The sequence below is a fragment of the Xiphophorus maculatus genome, chromosome 15, assembly GCF_002775205.1.
Source record: "Xiphophorus maculatus strain JP 163 A chromosome 15, X_maculatus-5.0-male, whole genome shotgun sequence".
Lineage (NCBI taxonomy): Eukaryota > Metazoa > Chordata > Actinopteri > Cyprinodontiformes > Poeciliidae > Xiphophorus > Xiphophorus maculatus.
This window is the reverse complement of record NC_036457.1, coordinates 20,473,370-20,497,483: the sequence shown is the minus strand read 5'-3', so window position 1 is coordinate 20,497,483 and position 24,114 is coordinate 20,473,370. Positions and strand designations below refer to the sequence as shown.

Below are 24,114 nucleotides of genomic sequence, written 5' to 3'. Positions count from 1 at the left end.
TATTGGCCTGAGAAACTCAGGCGGTATAAGTGAGGTGCCTGAGAGGAAGTAGAGGCACTGACGTGTTTCTTTTGTTTTTTTGGCCTTAGAGGTGACTGACATGCTCGATGGATTTCCTTTCAGTTGAAGAGGCCTGGAGGCAGCAGAGGGAGATGATTCTGGCCGAGCTTCTCAAATTCACCAGAAGGAACTGATTTCCCTTGGATTTCTATACCACATAGTTGACTTGGATGTTAAGGGCAACCATGTCTACCTTCGAAAGATTAGCTGGAGCTGCTTCATTTCTGCAAACAACCCGTGTTTGGTCCATGACCAACTTTATGTACATTCGTCTGATGTCTGGAATCCATATCTCGCTTGCTTCACTAAGATTTAAACATGCTGTTGTTGAAAAGTGGACCTCGTGATGGATGTTGGGGAAAGTGAAAAAAAACTGTCTGGCTTTTCTATGAATTATCGCAGTGTGTCATCAGCTGAGGTCATAGTACATTTCTAATTTAATATGCTGTGTGCAAAACAACAAAGCAGAACACAGAATAAACTTTGTTATTGCTTAAGCAATACATTTGGAGGTAATACAATTTTTCTTGTATTTTACTGATTAGAAGGAAGTTGTTGGAAAAAGTTGAGAACTTTCAGTAACTCAACAGTCTTGTGATGTTTCTAGATATATCTCACTTTGCTAATATTTCAGTTATATCATTAAATCCAAAAGTGTATTTGTCAAATTAAATAATTATGAAACATTTTCCTTCATGTAATTCAATATCCACAATGTACAGTAGTGCTCAGTGTGCTCACAGAAGCCTACATCTTGCCAACCACTAGGTGGCAGAAGACGCACAGTTCAGAGGCAGAGAATTGGTTGCTCTCTCTGAAAGTGTTGAGAAAGTCCACGGTCCAAAAAAATAAATAATTTGTAATCATTTGTAGTTTAAATAAAACTGGAAATGCATACATCATTGAAATTAATATAGCTCATTTCAATGCAATTCAATAATTTATAAAGCACATAACTAAATAAGTTTTCAATTTAAAATAATTCATTGCCTGTCTCCAGTGGTGAGAGAGGCAAAAGACAGGACACGCCCACAGTGGAGTGGAAGAGGGAGTGTTTAAAAACAAGCAAACAAATTTTTTTTTTATATGTTAGTATTCATTCAGTCATATTAAAAATAAAAACACCGACAGCAAAAAAAAAAAAAAAAACACATCAAAAAATTTGTTGAACTCGGACAAAAATCATTTTAAATCGCGTATTAAGCCAGAGCACAAATCCGGAATAGTTTTTAGAGGATGTCTGCCTACGAAGAATAATGTGTGGTTTTCTTCTGTATAAACTGCTGGACTGAAAAATATTCATTGTTCTCCATATTGTCAGCTGAGACAAGGTCAAAACAAGAAAACCACACATGAGACATCAGCATAAGTATATAGGGGTATATTCTTCCTGAATTAAAGGCTTTTTATCCATCTGCTTTTGATCAACTTTACAATAGAAACAATAGCTGTCATCATCTCGCTCATCCTCAAACATGAGCACACAGATTCTCTTGACGCACAAGACAGTGGCGTATAACTAAATAAAAACGATCCAGACGGCGGCTCATTTTATTTTTTAATTTAATCAGTCAATCCCTTTTGGTGCTCCATCCGTAGCGAGGCCACTCGGCTTCTCAAATGACAGTTCAAATTTGTCCGGGCGAACGTGATGGAACAGATCTTCTCATTTGGTTACTTCATAGCTAGCGGACTCAACGTCTGTTGTGGCCCCATGCACAAAAACAACTAGCTGTGTGGCATTAGTCATATCACAGGCAAGAAAAAACTTAGCGAAATCTCTTGCGTCGTCTCTAGGTGGTTTTGAACATCATTCGGTGAACATGTCTGCAGATGCAATTCTGGACAAACTGATGTTCTCAAATTCACTTTGTTCAGAAGTCAATGGCTTTGCCAGTTCGGAGGGCTACATATCACCCATAGACCGCAGGTCCTAATGGTGGTAAGCATTAAACAGAATGGAAGTTTGTCAGACAGACCATATCAAGTTGTTGAAGACTGAACATACTTGAGTTGTTGTAGTTGACCTGCTTCTACAATATCATATGGAGGATTAGAACAGAACTTGAAAGGAAGAAGAGTATGAATCATTGAAAATGAGATCTGGATGTCAGTGGAGTTTTACCAGGTTATATAAAGAGGAAAAAATTAGCAGGATGGACCTGGTGGTGAGTAGATGGATTGGAGCTTAATCAGCAGTAGTGTGGGGGGTTTCTCAAGAAAAACTGAACCAGAAACCTACACTCAGATTACCAATCCATCTTGTTCTCACCCTCACCTGTAGTCAAAAGATTTGAGTCCGGACTGAAAAGCAAAATCTCGGATACAAGTAACAAATTGACTGAACCTTGGGGTGCGTTTTAGTGAATGGACCAGAGAAAATACAAGCCATTTACCACGTCCAGAATTCACTGTAGACATCAGTACAACGGCTCAGAAAGTAGAACATGATTCCAAACGAACAACTGACCTACTCGCATGTTCTCTCACTTCATCTGTAACTAAAACTAAATCCTTCTTACCATTTCCACTCCTATATATATTTTTTTAAATTAAATCCATTCCTATTTGGACTTGCATTACTTTCCTTCACTCCCCTGCTTTGGGCCAGAGCAGTGAAACCCAAAACGTTACCAGCAGAAAATGCGTAGTCGTGGCGACATAAGGTGCCTTGGCAACAGCTGTTGATGCATCTCAAGTTGAAGCTGTGTTCCCTGCTTGTTATTCCATTACTTTGTTTTGACGTTGTTGTTATGCGTGGGAGTTGGTTGTTTCAGTAAAGGGGTTGTTTCATGCAAAGAAAGGGCCACGACACTATGTGTTTTAATCATCCATGTCTGCATTGCAGTGCATCGAAAAATAGATTCTGACCCCAATTAGATATTTAGCTTGCTCTCATTTTATTGTGTCAAATTACTCATTCCTTGTATTGGCATTTTTGCACCAGCACAGCTCTCACTTCTCATCATCGCCATCTTTTTGTTTCTTCTTTAGATGTCTAGGACTATTTAAGCACTCTCAGCCAGTCATTAAATCTGATGGAGAAGTAAATGTTTGTAAATGCTTTTCAACTTTTGTTCAATTTAGGAAAGAGATTTGCTGAAACATGTCCAAAAACAGCACCTGCTTGGCTTGGTGGGACAGTGCACTGGGAACTGTTTGGAACGGAGGAGCTGCATTTTGGCAGAAGAATTGAGAAGAAATATTGGTCAAAACAAGAAGTTATGAGTTTTTTGCTCCCTGACGGTTGATTTCATATGAATTTTGTAGTAATGAGAAATAGATGACCAAACAATCCTTGGCAGATCTTTGTAGCTTATTGAATATTTTTCCATCATATTACAATTTGTATTACCAAGGTCTTGTAGCTTCAACTAAGATTTTGAAGCATGAATGTTTCCTTGGTTGTAAGATGACTAAATGTGAAAAACAGCTGTCTTCAAAAAAGACAATATAAAGCATAAAGTAAGTACAAACGTGTTCAATTAGAATATAAATCTGTTCACTATTGTCGCAGAATGAGTGGTCAGTTATGGAGCGTCGCTAATCTGGAGCTTTGCTAAGATGCAAACCCGACTCTTTCACCCGTTTCAACTTTATTGTGCCTTCACCTCATTTTCTGTGATCACTTCGTTTATCTGTAGCTACAGGTGCCAGACTGCCTGTCACTGACAAACGGGTCTCTCTCTCTCTTTTCTCCAGAACAAGCTTTGCTCCAGTTTTTCGGGTCCTTACTCATACGTGAGGCGTGAGATGAAGAGATGTTATCACTGTGTTTGCCTTTGGAGTTATGCTGATTTATTACAAGAAGCTCCGTCAGCATTTCCTTGACCTACATTGTTTAGGCTGCGTTGGCAGTGTGTAGGGGTTGCTATAAAAGTAAACTAGTAAACGATTTAGTCAGCTAATTAAAAAAAAAAAAATTTAGAAGTCAATGTTGAGATGGACCAGAACGACGTGTGGTCCAAGTTCATTTTAAGAACGTCAGCGGCTGGAAAAAGCGGGATTTTAGTCGCACCGTGTTTAAAGAAATGGGCAACCAGTTGCAAACATGTTTGCTTTTATGTGTGTTTTTATGTACACAGAAAAGCCTCTTTCTGCAAAAAATGGGGGGTTTCTTATGCAACTAACAGGAAGTGAACTTTTGAAAACAAAGAATGGAGGTCTGTAGGTGAAGAAACATTTTCACACTTTTTGACAGACTCATGACGGTGTTGCCTTTGAGGTTTTCTGCAGGGGAACTTTTTTTTGTGTGTGTGTGTGTGAAAAGAGAAACGCATGGATGTGGACGAAAAGAAACAAAAAAAAGAGAATAACAAAGAAAAAGTCGAGCCTCTACAAAAATCTGTTAAGGCATGGCGGAAATGCGCTTCGCCGCACAAGTTGGCAGCCCACACCCCAACACCGCCTGCCTGCATAAAAACACTGGCTGAGATCAAACACAGGACAGCACAGGAGCGCCGCAGTTGAAGCTGAAACGTTTGAGAGGACTCAGTCATAATGCTGGTGAGTCAGAGTAATTTACTTATCTCCATCTCTCATCAATCGCCAGGAGATTTTTATCACAGGGTGAATATAAGGGTTATGTGACATAATATAATTATTCTGCAGCAGTGGTTTTCTCAGGTTTAGCAATTTGTTACATTAAATGTTCATTTTTAATCCACTCAAATCACCATGATTAGAGTTTAAAAGTAGCCAGAAGATGTACAGATGTTTTTAATGTGCAACACTTAGGAAAAGCCCTTATTCCGACTTTCTCGTGTTTTACTTCTTCAGCTGACGAGAGCTTTTCTGCTGCTGGGTTTTGTCTCGGTGATTCCCGTCGCCAGCAAAAAACGGATCATCTCGGTGCAGCAGATCAGACCGAGGAGCAAAACGATGCAGCTGGCCCTGGATCCCTCTGTGAAATCTTACCTCTCCCACACCTCTGCATCAAACATCGCCAACTTGTCTTTGTCGCCGTGGACGTACATGTGAGGAAGCCCCACGCGTGCCGCTGCGTTGCTTTTCAGATCCCCGTGTTGACGCGCTTTATCCTTCAGTCTTGGGTTAAAACGTCTGAAATCTGGAACCAATGATGTGCCGTTCGCCTGGGGCTGAGTCCAGCATGAATGCATTTTGGCTGAGAAGAGGGTCCACATCTGGCTGACTACCCACTGCATGGCTCAAATTCTTTTCCAGTGACAATGGCTATAATTTTCTATAGACTGTGAAGGTTGAAGAAAGAGAAGGGTGTAAATATGAGCTGATAGTCATACCTTTTAAAAAGAGGATTCTAAGTAGTTTTAGATGTCACTTCTTTCTTCAAGAAGTCAGCATTTTATTTCTGAAATTCAAGAAGCTTTAAAAGTTTGGGACAAATTTAAATCTCATTTGTATGAGCTATTTTTTTGTTGTTGCAATGAGTTAAACCAAAACCTCAAAAAATTACTAAATGTCGGTTTAATTTTAGATGCCATTCAACATCTTCCTACGTGGTGACAGAAGAACATGTTTTTAATGTGTTTTAGAGCTTTTCTGGGTTTTTTATACAACAAAAAAGACACCCCAACCACAGTCAAGAGGAATTTTTAATCCTGTCCTTTATGTGGCAATCATTGTTGATACATAAAAAAGGATTGGGAAAAGAAACAACTTTGTGGTTTTGCCACATCTGAATTTAAATAGGCTGCTTGGCTTGTTTCTCAATCAGATTTTTATATTGTGGAATGTTCTCCCTGAGTCATATGGAGAAACTATTTAGTAGTTGTTTTTTTATACCCAACTAGCCGTAAATTGGCATAAGCTCCTGGTAAATTCACCTCTTTGCCAGACTTTTTACATATGCTTTGCCATCTTGTCCCTTTCTTCTACCTTTTTTTTTGTATATAAGCATCAATGTTTACTAATATATTTAAAGCATTGCGCTGGAATTTGGTATTTTCACCAACTATGAGGATAGTCAATGAAAACAGTCTCATTTAATTTCATGATATTCTGCAGCCATCAGTTTTACCACATTTCCTCACTGTATTCTATGAGTAAAAGATAAAAATGTACTTTCAACTGTCAGTTGTCAAAACGTCTATGAATCGTCCTTCTCGCCATGTACGAACTGATTTTTGGCTGTTACGATTCTTCGGTGGAACACTGTAGCGTTTCGTAATTGAAATAATTCAGGTACAAAAACCAAAGTGGCCAAAATGGCGAAGCGGCAAAATGGCCAGCATTGGTTGGTATGAAATTCTAACCATTGGATAACCTTGACTAAAAACAATACCACAGTTATATGATATTTGTACAAAGCAAGTGTACGTTCACTTATTTTGCTGGTATTATTTTGGGCTATTTTCTTGGAATGTTAGCAATGAGCTGCTTAACAGACATTTTTCGTAGTCTCCTAGTTGTATTTAAAACGCTGCTGCCTTGATAGTTTCCAAACAGACACTGTTTTCCATTGTCAAACTATTTAGTTTTTCTAATCTCCTGTTTTAATGGACTTCAAATGGATCCCCAGTAGTGTCTTACAGGCAACAGTCGTCCACAAATAGCTAAGATTTGTGAATATTTGAGACTCTTCTACAGGGTTAGAACAGTTTTATGTTTTTCATCATAGCTTAGTTTTATTTCATTGTGACTTTCTGTTTGTCTAATTTACTTAGTTGTGATTAGTTTTAAGAGTGTATTTGCTAGTTTTGATTAGTTATTATTACGTAAATATTGTTTAGCTTTAGTTTAGTTTTATTAGTTATTGTAGTAGTTTTAGTCTCTTCATACTTTTGAATCCGACACCTAAAAATGAACCAAAGCATTCTATTGTGACATTGATTAGGTAATAAATATTTAACAGAAGAGACAATTTTCAAAAAAAATGTATTCAATTATCATTTTACAAACAAATGACTCTGGTGTTTTCTCCCAACTTTTCTGGTCGCCATTTTGCTGACTACTAGCTACCTGCAGGAAAACTGATGAACAGATCAAATGTTTTCCTTTGAACTGACTGATTTTAAAAAAAAATCTTTCTCTCTCTAGAGATTCTTACAACTCCTCCCGTTTACCCCAGAAGATCTTGCAGGCCAACTGCAGCACATTTGGCTGTCTGAACCTCCAGGGTAGAGGAGAGGATGCAACTCTGCAGGTCAAACCCATCAAATATCAAGTCCTGGTTCTGTACAGGTGAGCCTCTGATGTGGGAAGTGAAGCTTCATTTCGCTGTTTTGCCTCCAGTTTCGTTTATAGGTCACAGATCTGTTTGTGTGCAGTTCAGCCATAAAAAGCAATGTTAGAAAGTTAGGAATGTAATTCAGAGGAATAACACTATTTAACACATTCCCAGTTGAAGCAGGGTGGAAGAAAAACAGCAGAGATCATCTGTGAAGAATAAATACTTAAAAAAGCTAACCGCATCAGATGCTATGATTTTAAAGTAGCACCCTAGCTACCTTACAGTGGACACATGCTGTTAAAATGGTACCAAAACTACTACTGGTATGGATATCTTTGAATATGAATTTGTTTTTTGAGGGGTGTAAATCCATCTAAACCTCAGGGAAATGCTTTTATGCATATAATCCCAGACTGGGCTTTGTGTTGAGAGTAGCTTTGAAGCCACTGCATTTTTGCAGGCTTTGTTGCCATTGGGTAAAAGTTTGATGAGAAACAGACCTATTTAATCCCATTGCGTGATAAGAACCTAAAATGCATTAAAGAGTCTGCATTATGGGTAATCTCATTACAGAAACAAAGTTGGTGGTTTTTTAAAAATATGATCTATTTCAGTCAAAATATTTTTGAGAGAAACGGTGAAGATGTGGTTACCGTTCTGACAGAACTGCAGTGTGAAACATTGACGCTACATAATATTAGCTTGAGATGGGAATTTATATTTCCTTTGGATTAAGAAAAAAGTTCAGGCGTGGCTATTGGTTTACATCTTTTGACTGCATTATCTAAATTCAGAAATCCAAAATGTTGCACATTTAAAAAAATAAAGTGCCAGAATGTAAATATGTATATGTATAGGGAAATAATCAGCTGATCTGAGAATTTATCATTATGCTTGAGCCAGCAATGAAAAGACAAAATGAAATATCTGGGTTTATTTGAGTCCATAAGAACCATAACATTGAGGTTCTCCATTGCTGAGTGTCGCTGCAAACATCAGCAGGGAGTTGAACACAGCTGCTGCATGCTACAATAGTGAGGAACACAGCATATAATGGAAAAGCTGGAGTAGAACTGAATGGGACATAAAACTGTTAGTGTGCGACTTGCGAGTGGAATAGCGTCTATAGAGACGCACAGAAAAGAAACCTACACACCTACACACACACACTTATACTGGTAATAGTGAACTATCAGGACAATTTTTCCAAATTTTCACAGTTGTGAACTACAGGAACACCATTTTCCACTTGTTGTAGAGGCAGACTGAATGTGTCAAAAAATCTTCTATAAGCCATTCAACAAAGATCCCACTTGAAACTTCGTTTACACACTACATAACCTTAAATATAACAGCCTGACTTTATTCAACAATAAGAGGAAATCCATACACACAAGTTTGTATTCCTACCCATATAGAGACAAAACAACTGAACTCTATTTGTCTTTTATTATGATTACAAATTACAAATTACCCTAAAATGTTATTAATGCACACAATAAGACTTTCTTTTTAATTTCCACGTGTTTGACATAATTGGAAATTTTAAAATCCACAGTTTCAGAATCTCTAAATAACTCAAAAATTCTACAGACTTATTTTTTTTTTAAATGTGACCTCTATTTTTTGTCGTGACCAATCACATTTGCAAAACAGCGCTACCATTCTCATTAGGATCAACAGCAATAAGTGAGTTAAGAAACTAATATTTTCATTTCAGGTTGTATGGATTAAGATGTGTTATTGCGGGGCAATTTAAGCTTAGGTGGTGCATGAGTTTTTGTTAAATGGGTTAAGTGGTCTACTGCCTGAAAAAGTTTGAGAAACACTGATCTAGAGGAAGCCAAATGCAGACGGAGAGCATGCAAATTCCACCTCAGCAGAACCCAAGAGGTGAGATTTGAACCCGGGACCTTCTTGCCGATTTAGAATTACTTTATTCATCCCAGCAGGGAAATTATTTAAATTTAATTTAAATTTAAATTTAAATTTAACAGCGCTGGCCCTCACCACCATTCGACCCATGTTCAGAATGATCAAACTAACCAGCATTGTTTTATATCCCCCTACAGAACCTTAAAGAAAAGAAACAACAACAAAAAAGGGAAGAAGCAGAATAAGTACATCTTCATGCTGGGGACTGAGGAGATCACAGTTGGCTGTACCTGTGTGAGACCCACTGTGATACCACAAGAGTAACAACAAGACATCCAACAAAAGTTCTGGTTACACATATCATTCATGTCAATGTCTATGCATTTAAAAAGTTGTACAGTTGACAATAGATATTTTTATATGCTGCAAGAAAAAAAGACCATTTAGTCAATTAGACTAAACTCTTCTATTTTGTAGTTAGTTTGAGCTACGTAGATTTTTTTTCTATTCGCTAAATGCCACAAGAACATGATTTTATTTTGGGATTCACACACTTTATGTGCAAATATAATTATTTGAACAGAAATTGTACTGAAGGATGAACCGGACTGATGGATTTTCACAGCTGTTTTTTGAGAGGTATTGATCGATTTCTTTACACATGTCCATGATGTCACACAGGGAAGCAGTGTGTTGAACATGTTGCCTTAAAATACCTGGGTTTTAAGTGAACCTTTTGAAGGCTTTGTAAAATCATTTAAAGACATTGCAGTCTTAATGACTGTAAATCAAAGACTTCAAAGAAAGTAAAACAAAAAAAAATCCCCAAAAAGCTCATTTTCATTCTTCTGGCATGATCCTAGCAACTCTAAATCAAAAAGTCATTTTTTTTCTTTCATTTTTAACTTTTCCAATTACAAGTCAGTTTACATAAGATTTAATATCAAACAATCTGGTTTCAACTGCATAGTTGACTATAGATGTAGAAAGTACTTTTAATAACTGTGACTTGTTACTTGTCTACATAACTGGTGTCCTTAATATCTTGTCAGGTACTCCTTACTGCATAACACTTTCCGCTGAGAGAACTGATTCATTTATTTATTGTATTTTAAGCAAATCACCTTTATTCAATACATTTGCCAGTGTATTTATGGTGTATAAAAGCAGCCAAAAAAATGTGTTTTTAAAACCTAACTGCTAGCTACTTTCATTGTGTTGCTTATCCTGCCATGTATGTCGATTAATCTATAATTTTGTCAACATTAAGAAATGAAGCAAAAATTGTAGAAGTTCTTTCCCATCTGTGCCACTTATGATGCTCTCCTGTTTTCATTGGAACAAAGGGTTTAAAATTTACAGGGTACTACTCTGTCAAAGCAGATACACTGTTTCTTTTGCCATGAGATTTCTGTCAATAGTTTTCTTTTTCAATTTTTAACAAACACCTAATCTGAATTTAACATCTCTATGCACAGTCTGAGGGCCCCCACATGGTCAGAACTATTATTAGCTGAATTATTTTAGCTAATAACCTAATACCAGCTCCCTGCTGTTGGAGCCAGTTAAAACATTTGGCATGCTGATGTGAGGGAATCTTCTTTAGTGCAGATAAAGCCTCTGCACAGTTTTGCAAGAGATTAGGTCAATTTTTAATGACTTGAGAATAACATAAATACAATGTGTAAACTCCTTTGTACTGCCAAATATCACAATACAGTGTCTGACGTATGTGATGCTCGTGCCGCAAGTTTCCAATATGTCGAAAAAATCTTTAGCAGCTTTGCTTCGCAGGAGATTAATTATGTGTTCCACAGTATTAGATCTGCAGAAGGGAAATGCCAGATTGCTATACTTTTACAGCCATGCATCTTTGTACATCATTGAGAAGCAAATTGTAAACAAAATGAGTTTTAAGTGATTATTTAAATCTGTTCATGTAGGGTTTTATGAAGAAGTTTCATATATCAGGTTTGGAATTGATAGTAGTTTACATAGATGTCCTCCTCACAACAAACGTGGTTGCACTGAAAAAGATCTGCTTTTTGAAGATTCTACATTTTATCACCTTTTGTTTCTTTTATTACTTTATTTTTCTCTGACTGGATATGTTTACATGTTTTCAAGTTCACATTTCCCAAGCCCAGTTGTTGTGAATGTGGAATATTGTGGAACATGATACAACTTTTTTAAGGAAGATTTTTTTGGTCTTTTTTTGTTTAGTTGATGTTTTACCTTTGGTTAACACCCTTCAAATCAGCTTGTACAGAACTTGACTAATTTTCAACAGCCAAAGCCAGATTTTATAGCCACTATGATATTATGGCAATATTTGATGTTTAGAGTACAGTGTGTCACAAACTCACTGCAAAGCATACATATAAAATAATACATTTTATGTTCCCTGATGGCGCGCAATAAATGACCAATAAAAAAAATAAAGCAAGTGGTTACCTTTGTCCTTATGCCTAATCATAGGAATATGTTTTTATTGCTGTATGTTCCGTATTGTACTTTGTTGAGATGGTATGACTTTGTGCTCTTCTGCCAAATTGTAGTATAAATATGGTTATTTTATGAATGTTTATTTTGGTGTATTTTTTATTCTGTTTGTTATAATTTTATTTTGTTTCATCAACAGAGATTCATATTTGTTATGTCTTTGCAGTTATATCTGATGTTTAAACCGCAGTACAGGTACATTTTAATCCTTGCTGAAAATTGTTGCCTGTGTGAAAGGACAATTTCGCCCCATATACTTAATTTAAGGAAATCCACAGATTGATTGACGGATTGTAAATTCTCCTCATGTTTGATGTTCATGTTTCTTGAAATAATCCATGAAAAATTATATTTTGGACTTCAGTTCTGATAGATTAGAGTTAATCATCCAGAAAATAAAGAGACCAAGCTATGAATTCATGTAAGCTTTTCTTTCTTTACTAATCATGCCAAATTAATACAATCAGACCCTTCTTCCAGATACACATCAACACACGGTTACAGCAAGTTCAAAAATCCATCCCGTTTCCTCCCCAGTTACAGTACAAACATTTAGACGTTTTAAGTCAAGCCAGGATAAAGCCTGGCTTGTTCGGGCACATTTCATTCTCCTGCATATTCTATTACAGGTTCAATTCATCTTCAACATGAAAAAGAAACAATCAGAGCACAGAGACACTCGCCGAGCAGACAGACTTCGACATTTAACCCGTGGAATCGTAACAAATTGTGAACTGAGGTTAATCACTGCTTTGCATTTTCCTTTGTCTTTTTAGCTTCACTGTATATGAGAACTCTGTTATATATGTGTGCGTTTGAGTTGTGCTTAATGAAAACAAGAGTGCAATCAGTGCTGTAAGTCGAAGAGACTTCAATGAATGTAATACTACACTACACAAACGTTTCACAGAGCCTGGTAATGGCAGATGAACCCTTTACTTCTTAAGCTTTTTTTTCACGCCCTATTTCACAAACAACACTGGAAGAGAAAAAAAAAATTTCATACTTTTTTGGTGAGTCTTAACCATGAACAGCTTTTGGATTTCCATTTGTTGTGTTGGAGCAAAGCTCCAGGGATTTCTTTTCTTTTGTTTTGTTTTTCCAAGGCCAGTTCGTAGAACGTCAACGCACTCCTCATGTTTACAGAGCTAACAATTCAAATTACAGCTCCGGGTTCCAGAGTTGCAGTCTCACTGGAGAGAATTCATCCTTCTGTCTGTGTTGCTGCAAAACCAACATACAGTAACGAGAGAAAATAAACCCAGGAGAGTTTAATTTTCTCCTTTCTGACAGAAACTGCGAAGAAGAAAAAGCTGCAAATAGATTTTGCTTCATTCTGCAACAAAGAAGAAATCATAGCTGTTGAACACTTGTCGGTGTTAATGTCGTCACCTACCCACCCACCCAGCCTACCCCCATCCGGTTTCCCTTAAAGAAAGAACGAGAGAAATCTACATCAAGCATTGGCTAAACTTTGTACAGCATAAGAAGTCTTACATCACACATCAAATTTAAAAGCCTTTCTTAAAAGCTCATTCAAGTCACTGTTAAGTCCTTTATTTCTCTTCTTTTTCTTTTTTTTGCGCTGCTTTTTTCCCCCTTTGTGTCTCTCTTCTCGACTCGGTCGGATCTATCGGCACGCTTCCTCCTTCATCTCCTTGTTCTTCCTGACTTCCTCTGCGTGCTTATCCTGTCGGACAAAGACAGACACCGAATGAGGGAAAACACACAAGTCATTGCCATTCATGAAATCATTTGCGGTGATGACTTGGACCACAGTGGAAGCACAGCTTCCTTCAACGGTAACAGTTGTGAGGATAGATATGGGCATTAAATTCACCTGAGGAACACACACAAAAACTGCACTATTTATTTCCCCTCATCCAACATTGATGATTATAGATCCAAGCCTCTGAATAATTTTTTAAAGTAATGGCAAGTCTGCTCTAGGGTTGTACTTACATTTTAAGACATTATCAACATTAATTTCTGGTTCAGTGTGTCTTGCAATAGTATTCTACCCCAGTGTTGTATAGTAACGAAGTAAAAATACTTCACTACTTTACTTAAGTATATTTTGGAGTACTTCATACTTTCCTCGAGTATGAAAATTTTTGATGACTTTCACTTTTACTTCACTATATTTCCGAACTTAATTGCGTACTTTTACTCCGATACATTTTCAATGTGTGGTTCAGTTACTCGTTACAAAAAAGCGAGAGAGAGAAACGCAAGTGTTTTGACCCCACCTACTGATTAGCAAGTAACAAGCAGGCTACCGAACAAAGTCGGTATCCTGCTTGCCTGGGCTTGTTCATCACCACCAATAGGATACACCTGTTTCGCTTCTCCCATTAAACACAAAGCAAGTCTCGCAATCAGCAGCAGCCACATGGAGGAGGAGACGGAGACCACAACGACTGCAACTACGTCGGACACGGCTCCAGGGGAACCACCAGCTGGTGATGAGAGCCCATGGCCTTATTTAAACACAATATACTCTTTCGTGGGTGTTAAAGATTCGTCGTACCGCATGCAGTTTATGTTATTCCTGCCCGAAGATGTGGAAATTCTATCTTACAAAAACTCCCCGTCCAACTTGAAGAAACACATCGAGGTAACGTCTTATGAAATGGTTATAACCAGTGTTGTATAAAGTACTGAAATCTCAGAGTCAAGTAAAAGTACAAGTGCCTCTCCAAAATATGACTTTGGTAAAAGTCCAAGTCACTGACTGAAATGTTACTTGAGTTAAAGTCTTAAAGTATCTGAAACTTCTTGTACTTAAGTATGGAAATTACTGTAAAAATTGATGTACTCAAGTAATGCAATGAAAAGTACAAGTAAAAAGTAAAACAAAGCAAATGCAGAATGAATGACATAATGACCAGTTGTGTGCACCACCTACTGACTGTAGCATTGACTGATTCACTGATTTGTGAAGTAGAGTAATCGTAACAGCTCTTTTTCTTCATGTTGGCCGCATTTTCTGTACTATTTATTTTTCTCATGTTCAGCACTGACCTTACTTGAAGGGAAAACTTAAGGCTTACAAAAACTTTGTATTTTCTGTCCTGGAGGGTTTACTAAGAAGCTGGTTCAGTTGTAAAGCAGGTTAAGTTAACCTTGTGCTATAGGTAAAGCACCTAATTTTCTTAACTAAATGATGCCTGCAGGTATATCTATTAGCAGGTTTAATTTTGCCTGCACTTGGTTGGGTACATTATTTTAAGTGTATTTGACAAGTTTACCAAAATATAAAAAATGTCATTCAAACTGCATTTGCTTTGTTTTACTTTTTACTTGTACTTTTCATTGCATTACTTGAGCACATCCATTTTTACAGTAATTTCCATACTTAAGTACAAGAAGTTTCAGATACTTTAAGACTTTAACTCAAGTAACATTTCAGTCAGTGACTTCGACTTTTACCAAAGTCATATTTTGGAGAGGTACTTGTACTTTTACTTGACTCTGAGATTTCAGTACTTTATACAACACTGTTCTACCCCTCTCAAATCTAAAACAGCACTGCTCATACAGAAAAATCAAAGTCCCACAAACACAAATGCTACTCTTACCCATTTATAATACGCTTCTTCAGGGCAGCAGTCGCATAAAAAAAGTGATTTGTATCACTGAACAGCACACAGTAACTGCATTTAAAATTAAACATGATTAAATGCAGCGTAGGAGGTATTATTCATTTTAAATGCTGCTTGTCAGACGCCACATGGCTAAAGATATAAAAATGGAAAAGTTCAGATTTTGAGTGACAGCGTTGATCTGTGATCACGGCTTAGTCATTTAGGGCAACTCAATACTTTCCCACTGCTCTGAATAAACCACATGCCTGTGGGTGTTGAGAGGTTTGTCTTGATTAACAAGTGGTAAACCAGTTATTGACGTAAACTTTGGCATTTCCTTAATGTTCATCTTTTTCAGATAAATATATGTGTAATTTAGAAAGCAGACTGAAAGAGTGAGAAAAGTTTTTTTTAAAGTCAAACATTTGCCGTGTGATACACTGGAAGTCCAGAATTAAATCCAGAAGATAGACAGATTTTTTTTTTTTTTTTTTTTTTAAGAAAAGCTCCTTTCAGAATTAGTGTTCAGGCAAAACTAAAGTCAATTTGAACCTTGTGCTGCAGAGCAACATGAATTTGGCAAATATTGAACAGTTTTTTCAACGGAAACTCAGATTAGTCGGCGCATCAACCGCATTAGAAAAATGAGCAGAAAATGTGTGAAGCCAAATGACTGGATGAAGCTTCAAAGAGCGTGTAGAATTCCACAACAGGCTGCAGGCTTTCCATTCAAAACTCTTGGTGGAAAAACATCAGACCCTGCTGTGATCTCGTTTCCCTCTTGTTTTGATCAAGAACGCTTCACATTTCTTCGGATTTGATTATTTGTTTCATGGGGAAAAAATGTAATGAAATACAGATTTCCATTTAGGGATTCGTCTCTGCTTGGAAGTACATACGTACATTTGGTCAGACTGCGGCCTGCTGGGTCCTACCTTCTCCTGCAGCCTCTCAAGCATGGCCGCCAACAGGGCCTCCCTGTTTTCCTTGTTGGCCTCCATCTTCTGCTCCAGCTTCTCCTTGGCGTTCTTGATGAAGTTGTTGTTCTCCTCGAAGGCCTTCTGGATCACCTCACGCTCGTGTTCCCTCTTCTCTGCCAAGTGCTTCAGTAGCTCAGCTTCCTGGCACTAGAGGGAGACAGAGGACTTCACAGTAACTTCCCATTATACTTGTTTGTTGCTTCTACAAACCGAATCATTCTGTCGATGGACAAAAATGTCTCTTCCTTGGTGTTTGTTTCATTGGATGGTTGTCTTTGTACTTCTATGTCCCTCTTTCTTTTCACCCCACCCAAGGTTTCCCTCTACTTTCTGCTTCCTGCTCTTTTGCTCTTGCGCAGCAACAAATAACTGTGGTTGAAGGAATAGTTCAGGTTGTTGAAGTGGAATTCTGTTGAAATCAGATCTTGGCCAAAACAAAATTAGACTTTGGCCATCTTAGACCAACTTCTGTCAAAACATTGCAGCAGACCTTTAAATCGCAATCAATTTTGCGTTAGATGGTTAATCACAAATAAGATGATAGTTGGGTACCTCAAAAACCACTGTAGTTAGCCGTCTCTAACAACAAACGAGTACAGCAAAACAGATAGTGTGCATTATGCATTAGAGGGTATTATGACTTAACTGGCTCATGAGGCAAGAAGAGATTGCAAAAATAAGTTGTCACTAACTGTATTGTAAGGAGTCTGTCATCAGTGTAAAATAGCTCCAACCAATATTTTCATGCATGTCTTGATCCAAACTCATCTGAATCCACAAAAGCAATATCATTTTTTTTTGTATTTTCCAAACAATAATGAATATGTCACAAATTTCAAACAATATTTTATACTATTTATGTTTCATATAAAGTAACATAGTTCTGTTTTTTACTTGTCTAGCCATTTCAGATTTTGAGTCTGGTATCTTTAAAAACCGTGAATGGACCCTTTAAACGTTTAACTAATAGGAAGGTGGTAATCAGATGGTAATTTTCCTGAATCAGCTTTCTTGCATTTTTGTCAAATTATTTGAATCTTGTCTGGTAGTTATATTTATACGCATTTATTCTACTGGGTACTTTTTTGTGTGTTTTATTTTGGACATTTGAAATGTCCTCCAATCCCCTTGTGGAGTGTTCATTACAAAATTACAGTTTATTAGTCGTTGACAGAGCGATCTTGCATTATTATGCCATTTCACTTGAATATTGTTTCAAAACAACATTATCGTTTATCGTAATAATTTATGGGACCATATATTGTCCAGTAAAATTTGTTGTTGTTGCAGGCCTAGTGGCAAGTTTTAGTTGTTGAGAATTACAGACTTCATTACCATTTAATGGGTTTTTACTATCAATTTATAACTCTTTTTATCCCCTTTTTAAGTCTTATGGCCACATGAGCCATAAGATTTAAAAAGCCAAGTGGAAAACTACACTCTGCTGCCTGCAGATTAGACATGAACTGGTCATAGCCCACACCTCAAACCCTAAGGAGTGCTGGCCCAGATCGGTTATAGGCGGCCATGAAGCCATTCCCTTTCTGGCCCTCACCTTTCGTCTCTCTTCGGCAGCCTCCAGCTTCTTTTGAATTTCTTCCAGGGAGGGGTCGCGGCGCTGCGGCATGGAGGTGTTGAGTTCTGGCAGGCCATCAAAGGACGGCGGCTTGAGGATGACCTCAAAGGCCTGGCCCGATGTCCGCTTGTTCAGCTCGATCACCTCCACGTCTTTCATGACACACCAGCCCAGGTCCACCGCATCTTTTGCCGTTTGATGACATTGTGTTGGAATAATGAATCAAATAGTGACATTTCTAACAAGATATGATCATCGTAGCGCTAAGTAAGAAGTACATTTTTACTAGATTTACAGCGCATACCTTTGTAAGTTTACCATAGAATAAATGGTTTGTACCTTCTGCTTTGTAAGGGGAGTTCTCTGCAGTCTGTGGGTTCAGGCAGGAGCAGAACAGAGACACCAGGGGGAGCTCTTTGACCTTCTCTTTATAGGCTGAGGACACAGATACACACAAAGACCGGTTTACTTGTACTGGATCATGTACAAGCATTTAAAGAAGTGATGACGCGGTCCTGCGTTGCTGCGACAGCGATTAGTCACTGCCGCTGACCGGCGTATCTCCGATAGGCAGGACGAGCGTGTGAGGGAGCAGTGAGGTGAAATGAGTTTCTGCTGCGACTGCATTTACCTGCCAGAGTCATCTTGTCACTGCGGATGTAACTCTCTGGAGAAACCAAAGCTCCGTCTCACTCTGCTGGGGACACATGCAGACACAGAGACACGGGAGGCTTTAATGAGGCAACCTCAAAAGGTCACGCAATGAATCTGAGACGCAACGAGGGAGGACAGGATTAAACAACCTACAGAGCAAAACCTTTAAAGCTCCGCATTGTCCTAGTGCTGTTATGTAGCTTTAGGTTTGGTCTCTGTCGGTCAGATACTTTCCCTTTATCTTAGTCTTGCCAAACTGACCTGCAGGCATTAGGCAAACATGTTCAGTGGTAGAGGAAGTGAGGCCAGGATCACCGACAGGTTAGCTTCCTGTGTTCGGATTAGGCAGGTCATCTATTCTTGGATTGTAACTTTGCACGTTTCTACGTATATTAAGAAAGACGAGGCAGAAACTTAAAGTTGGTGACGACCTATGTCAACCAATTAGACCTTTCAATTTCTCTAGCCACACCTAATGTGGATTACTGCCGTATGCATCACAAAATGAAATGACTTAAGTAGAATTTCTCTGTCAGCCTGTGGTAGTCCACAATCATCATGCCCCGCCTTAAGAAATTCGAGATCTATTGAGAAACGAGGTTGTAGCTGTCTTTCCATTTCAAATGTGCTCAAAACTTTGTCAATATTGCTCTAATTTTGAAAAAAATAAGCAATTTCACAATTGCGGTGTTTCCATTAAGAAACGCAATGAAAATCACAGGTGAACAAGTTTGTTCATGCAATAAGTCATTGAAAAACATGACCACGTCATCATCTTCCAACTACTTCCTGTCGTTTTCTTCTTTGTAGTTTGCGACTGTAGTAACATCTTGTTTGATCATGTGACTTGTGTGATGTGAATAAAAGTGTTTCCATTGCAATTTTACAAAATAGACCGATTTCAAGACAGCTAATAAAAAAAAGCCCTCCCTCTAACACCAAACATTTTATTGAAAAACGTGTTTTTTCAAAATTGCCATGTTTCCACTAAGCAAATTTATTTTCATATCGTCAGTGAAAACACAGCTTCTAACATGTACCTGTTTGGAAAAGGTTACAAAGCCATTTCTAATCCTTTTCAGGCTGAGCACCACATAACCCATTTAACAATGAGAAGAACTTTGAACTAAGCTACAACATTTGCTTGGAAAGCTGATACAAGAGGGTTTCATTGAACAGTCCTAATGTAAACTCTACAACAAATTCAGAGTTTTTGATTGGTTGTTAATTAGGAAAATTTCCGAAGTTAAAGTGTGCTTGTTTTAGCCAATGGGATTGTGTTCTCTTACAGCTTGTTTGTTGCTTTCCCTTGATCCAGCATTGAACTTTCCATACTTATCAGCCTTCACAGTAAAGTCCCAACATCCTATTAAACTAACAGCAGGTAAAACATATTTCCAGGGGCTAGAAGGACATGTTCTCTCCCCAGGCTGCTGTGTTCTGAATCAATGAATCACAGGCATGAGACAAGCAGCAGATGAAGCTGTAGATCTGAAGATGCAATAAGTAAGAGGTTGGGATAAATAACAAAGTGTGCCACAAACTGTTTTACCATCTGCCTGAAAGGTACCTTGAAGCTGCAGTGTGGCATGATTACTTCCCTGGGAAGGCAAAATTTAATTCTATTCAATTCTTCATAGTTTTCATAAATAGGGCAGAAATGTGTGTAGCAAGACAAAGAGGCAGCAGAGAATCAAATTGCCGGATCAGATTTCATAACCGCCTGCTATTACTTTGTCGTTAGAAATGTCAGATGGTGCCGTCCACTGTTGTACAGTCTGAAAGAAAATAGAAATCTGTCTCTTTCAGCCTGTTTCTCTCACTTCTTTTCAAATACTTCAGCAAAAGAAAAGCATTGTTAGTTAAAAATCTTACTTGATAAAAATGGAAAATCTAGTCGTGTCCCGACTGCTTCTTCTGTCTCGTGTAAATATGCAATAAAGAAATTATCTTGAATTCTTAGAGCTAATATCGCTTCTGTACAAGCTTTTTTTTTATCATGAGTGATGCAGCAGAATTAGACTCTCAACAGAGAAAACAACTGATTTAATCAACCGATTTGGGCTTTTTTTAAAACCAAACACCCACTACAGGCAGAGCCTGCCAGAAACCCAACTGTTCCACTAAAGTTGGTTTAATTAGGAGAATTATTTGCTCCAGTAAATCACATTTCACTGACAATACTGTGGTTGAGTTGCGCTAGTTATTTTATGGGGCTTAATGAAACACATGGTAAAGTGTTAGAGCAGTGTTTTTCCAACTTAACCCATTTAACAAATACTCACGGACCACCTAACTTGAAATTGACGTTCAAAAGAATTGAATCGTTGTGAGCAACCCTTTACGCAGACTTGGCTTCCTCCGATCACGTAAGTCGTGGCTTCTTTTTCTTTTTACCGGTATCTTCAGTTTTTCTTTTGAGTGACCCCGTCTTAAGCCACTTATCCATTGTTGTTTTTAGCAGAGTTACGAGTTAAGGCTTCCTACTATTTTTAACACAATTAGTCTGGTTTTTTATTGACTCATTGAAAATAAAAAGTTTAAAATTCAGCCTATTTGAGGATTGCACCAGTTGTAAAAATACAAATGATAGCCCTGGTAGCTTTGTCCACAGTCTTAATAGTTTCTGCTGCTTGTGGGTGTAGGAGTATCTTAAGTGAAAATAATCAAGGAGCCTCCACAACTTATAAACCAATAATCTGGCAGCCATTTCAGTATTCAGACTGAAATGGCTGAAAGACTGAATACTGCCAGAGGCTTTGTAAGCACTGAGAATATGCTCGCTAGCTGACCGTTAGCCGAAAATGATGCTAAAGTTAGCATTCATGAAGATGTTTTTGAATGGTGGTAAATTAAGGGGCTATTTCATAGTTTTCTAACGAGTGTGGACCACATTTGATCATCTAAGGTTCAAATTTCGAGTGGTCACAGTTGAACAAAAAATGTTGAATGTAATGTCTTGATATGATTTATTTTCGGGATCATAGGCTGCAGGCAATTTGATTTTATTTGAATTGAAGTGAATTGAAATAAAAATCTAAATTGGGCTATTGGTCCTACAGCCACCACTGAATGCGTAACACACATCAGGTATTAACAATTTAAAAAAGAAGTTGGTGCTGCTGACAGCTTTGTTGGGTCGGGTTCGGTTGTAGTCAAACCCCCAAATAAGTTTCTGCTCAGCCTTCGAGAGCCAAAAACACAACATTATGGAAAATCTTCATCAATTCTGACTGAAACCGGTTTGCAGTTTCAGTCAGTTTCAGTTTCAGTCATCCCGCAGCAGTTTCAGACAGCAGCAACAATTTTAACTAACCTCCTAGCTTCTCAGTTAGCTTGACTCTGTTAGCTTACCCAAGTAACAGAGCTAGCTATATTACGCAGCTAATATATTATTTAATTTAGTTAGCTTTATCTTTAAAGGCCTAGCTCTGTCAGCTAACAAGCTAACAAAGCTTTGTAAGCTAGCTTACCAAACCAAAATGTGGCCTCCAAATGTGACAAGTAAAAGTTCAACACGTCACATTTCATAACGCTCTGTTGGCTCTGCTAACTAGCTAGGCTAGCTAACTTGTTCTGCGTCTACTATCTCAGCAAAGGGAGATAAATTGCCTTGGCCTTAAAACACAGCTTTGCAGGAGAACATGTGTAGTAGGAAGACCACCAAGAAGGAGAGCAAACATGCTGCATGGCACACCCTTACATGACCTGCCTGTCATGGCTCCCAGTGGGACAGACACACACACAAGGACAGCCCTGTACACCCATACTAATCAGGCCATAAACGTGGAGCTTCGCTGCACTGTTGGAGTGCACACACACACGCACGCACACACACACACACACAAAATGAACACACAACAGCATCTGATCCTGTGAAACCACCCAGGTTGCAGATCAATGCACTGCTTCCTGCTGGAGTCAAGGCGCTCTGTGTGTCGCCCATCACACAGAGGAAGAGAGCAGCTTCTAAAAGGCACACAATGGAGGAAGGCAGGAATCCACTCTGAAAATGTCTGCTAAAAGATGCATACAAATTAAAAACTAAACTCAAAATGTGACAAGTTAACGTTCAACACGTCACATTTCATTAATTATTAAAAACAATGGAGGAGACGCCTGCTGTAGATGGGCGGGGTTTCCCCTTTGTACTATATTGTTATTATTACCAATGTGAAAATATGATCTTTAGCGCAAAATATAAGACAATCTGATTAAAATCCCATGCCCGACCCAACATACCTGGATAAAACAGCTGCAAAGGGAAAGTTTCTTATAAGACAACGCCACACCCCTGAATCCTGAACCTACATCTTCAAAAAACGTCAACTTTTCTTTCCCATTTGTTTTATTTTTACATCCAAGTTATTAGATTGCAGGAAGGACAAATCTGGACTCTGTTCCAAACAAGAAAGAATCTTTTTTCTTGGGAACTAAACATCATTGTTATAACTTGAGAAGTGTCCACCTGTTTTAACCCCAACAACACTAAGAGTTCAAACTGTGTTCTTCACTCTTTACGTAGAAGAAATTGTATAAAAATCACTTGCTAAATGAATCCAATGAGGTTCGATTATATTTTCTTTTGCCTGTTTATCTACAGACTTTTCTGGAATTCTTTGAAGATATGTTTTAGAGAAATATGCAGAAAATCATCGGCTGTTTTTAAAAAATATATATTTTAACAAAGTGATGGAATAACTGGCTTGTGCTTCTCTCTACACCTTGTTTGGTCTATACCTTGTGTTCTTGCCACTGAAAAGAATTTAAGAATTTATCGATTTCCGTACTTTCCGTTTTGTCTTGTCTTGTTTTTATTTATTTATTTTCTTTCACCATTGTGTGTGTTTTTTCTTTTTTTGACTCGTGTATGGGAAGGTTTAAAATGGCAGAAAAATAAAATAAATATCGAACATCTCAACTACATCCAAATATGATGCATCTTCATAAAATTAAATGTAGGTTAGCAAACTGATTTTTGGTACTCTTTTGCTTCCATAAGTGCATTTTAGATACATGAAGATTCTCGTAAAGAATTTCAACGGGGGAATAAAGTAGGGGAAAAATCCTGAACTTTTGACAGTCTTTTCCAGCCTTTCAGCTCCCCTCTCCTTTCCCCCTCTCTGGAAGGACAAGCTGCGTTTTTACAGATCAATAATAAATGACAAAGGTTTCTTACCTTCGCTACTCCCATCGCATGATGAATCCGTTTCCCCCCCTCCATCACCTCTTTACGCCTCTCCACTCTCAAAGACGCGGACTCTCGGTCAAACTATCCAGCTTCCCTATCAGAACCCCAGACTGACCCCAGGTGTGTGCAGATGTGCAGACTTACCCCCCGTCCTGTGGCTTCGGTCTCTTGCTGCTGGAGGTGGATGGACGACTGTGGTTACCCCCCCAGGTCTGGGTTTGTTGGATGCAGGCGCCGGGCAACAGCATCAGCAACAGCATCAACGCTGCCTAAATGACATCACCTTGGAGACGCTTCATTGGTCGGCTGCGCTGCCAGCATCCAGGCCTGTCGGCCAATGGGAGGGCGCAGGAGGCCGGTGGAGGGAGGGTCGTCGGCTCTTTGTGTCGTACCGCAGGGCGGGTGTTTTCTTGCATGGTGCAGGAGGGTGTGTGTGTGTGAGGGGGTGGGTGTGTGTGTGTGTGTGTTTGTGTGTGTGTGTGTGTGTGTGTGTGTGTGTGTGTGGACTGAGCAGAAGGGAGGTAGTGTGGGAAATCGGT

At 38.4% G+C, this 24,114-nt stretch overlaps 2 protein-coding genes across 4 annotated transcripts; one reads left to right on the top strand and one right to left on the bottom strand.

Annotated features, from left to right (window-relative positions):
* The first annotated feature begins 4,419 nt into the window (after positions 1-4,419).
* On the top strand, positions 4,420-11,662 carry LOC102227206 (interleukin-17F-like). The gene is made up of 4 exons (XM_023347888.1): positions 4,420-4,566; positions 4,840-5,036; positions 7,078-7,221; positions 9,283-11,662. The coding sequence occupies exons 1-4, from the start codon at positions 4,561-4,563 to the stop codon at positions 9,407-9,409; spliced, it is 474 nt and encodes a 157-aa protein (XP_023203656.1). The 5' UTR covers positions 4,420-4,560; the 3' UTR covers positions 9,410-11,662.
* Positions 11,663-12,003: 341 nt separating this feature from the next.
* stmn4 (stathmin 4) lies at positions 12,004-23,847 on the bottom strand. Of its 3 annotated transcripts, none has more exons than XM_005812574.2 (6): positions 23,720-23,847; positions 18,362-18,427; positions 18,070-18,165; positions 17,710-17,915; positions 16,110-16,301; positions 12,004-13,277 (listed from the first exon to the last, which is right to left on the bottom strand). In XM_005812574.2, the coding sequence occupies exons 2-6, from the start codon at positions 18,372-18,374 to the stop codon at positions 13,218-13,220; spliced, it is 567 nt and encodes a 188-aa protein (XP_005812631.1). In that variant the 5' UTR covers positions 18,375-18,427; positions 23,720-23,847; the 3' UTR covers positions 12,004-13,217. The 3 variants fall into 3 exon arrangements, with proteins under 3 accessions (XP_005812631.1, XP_023203654.1, XP_023203655.1); XM_023347886.1 differs by having other exon boundaries at positions 18,362-18,424; XM_023347887.1 differs by lacking the exon at positions 23,720-23,847 and adding an exon at positions 23,564-23,590.
* Between the last annotated feature and the right edge of the window lie 267 nt (positions 23,848-24,114).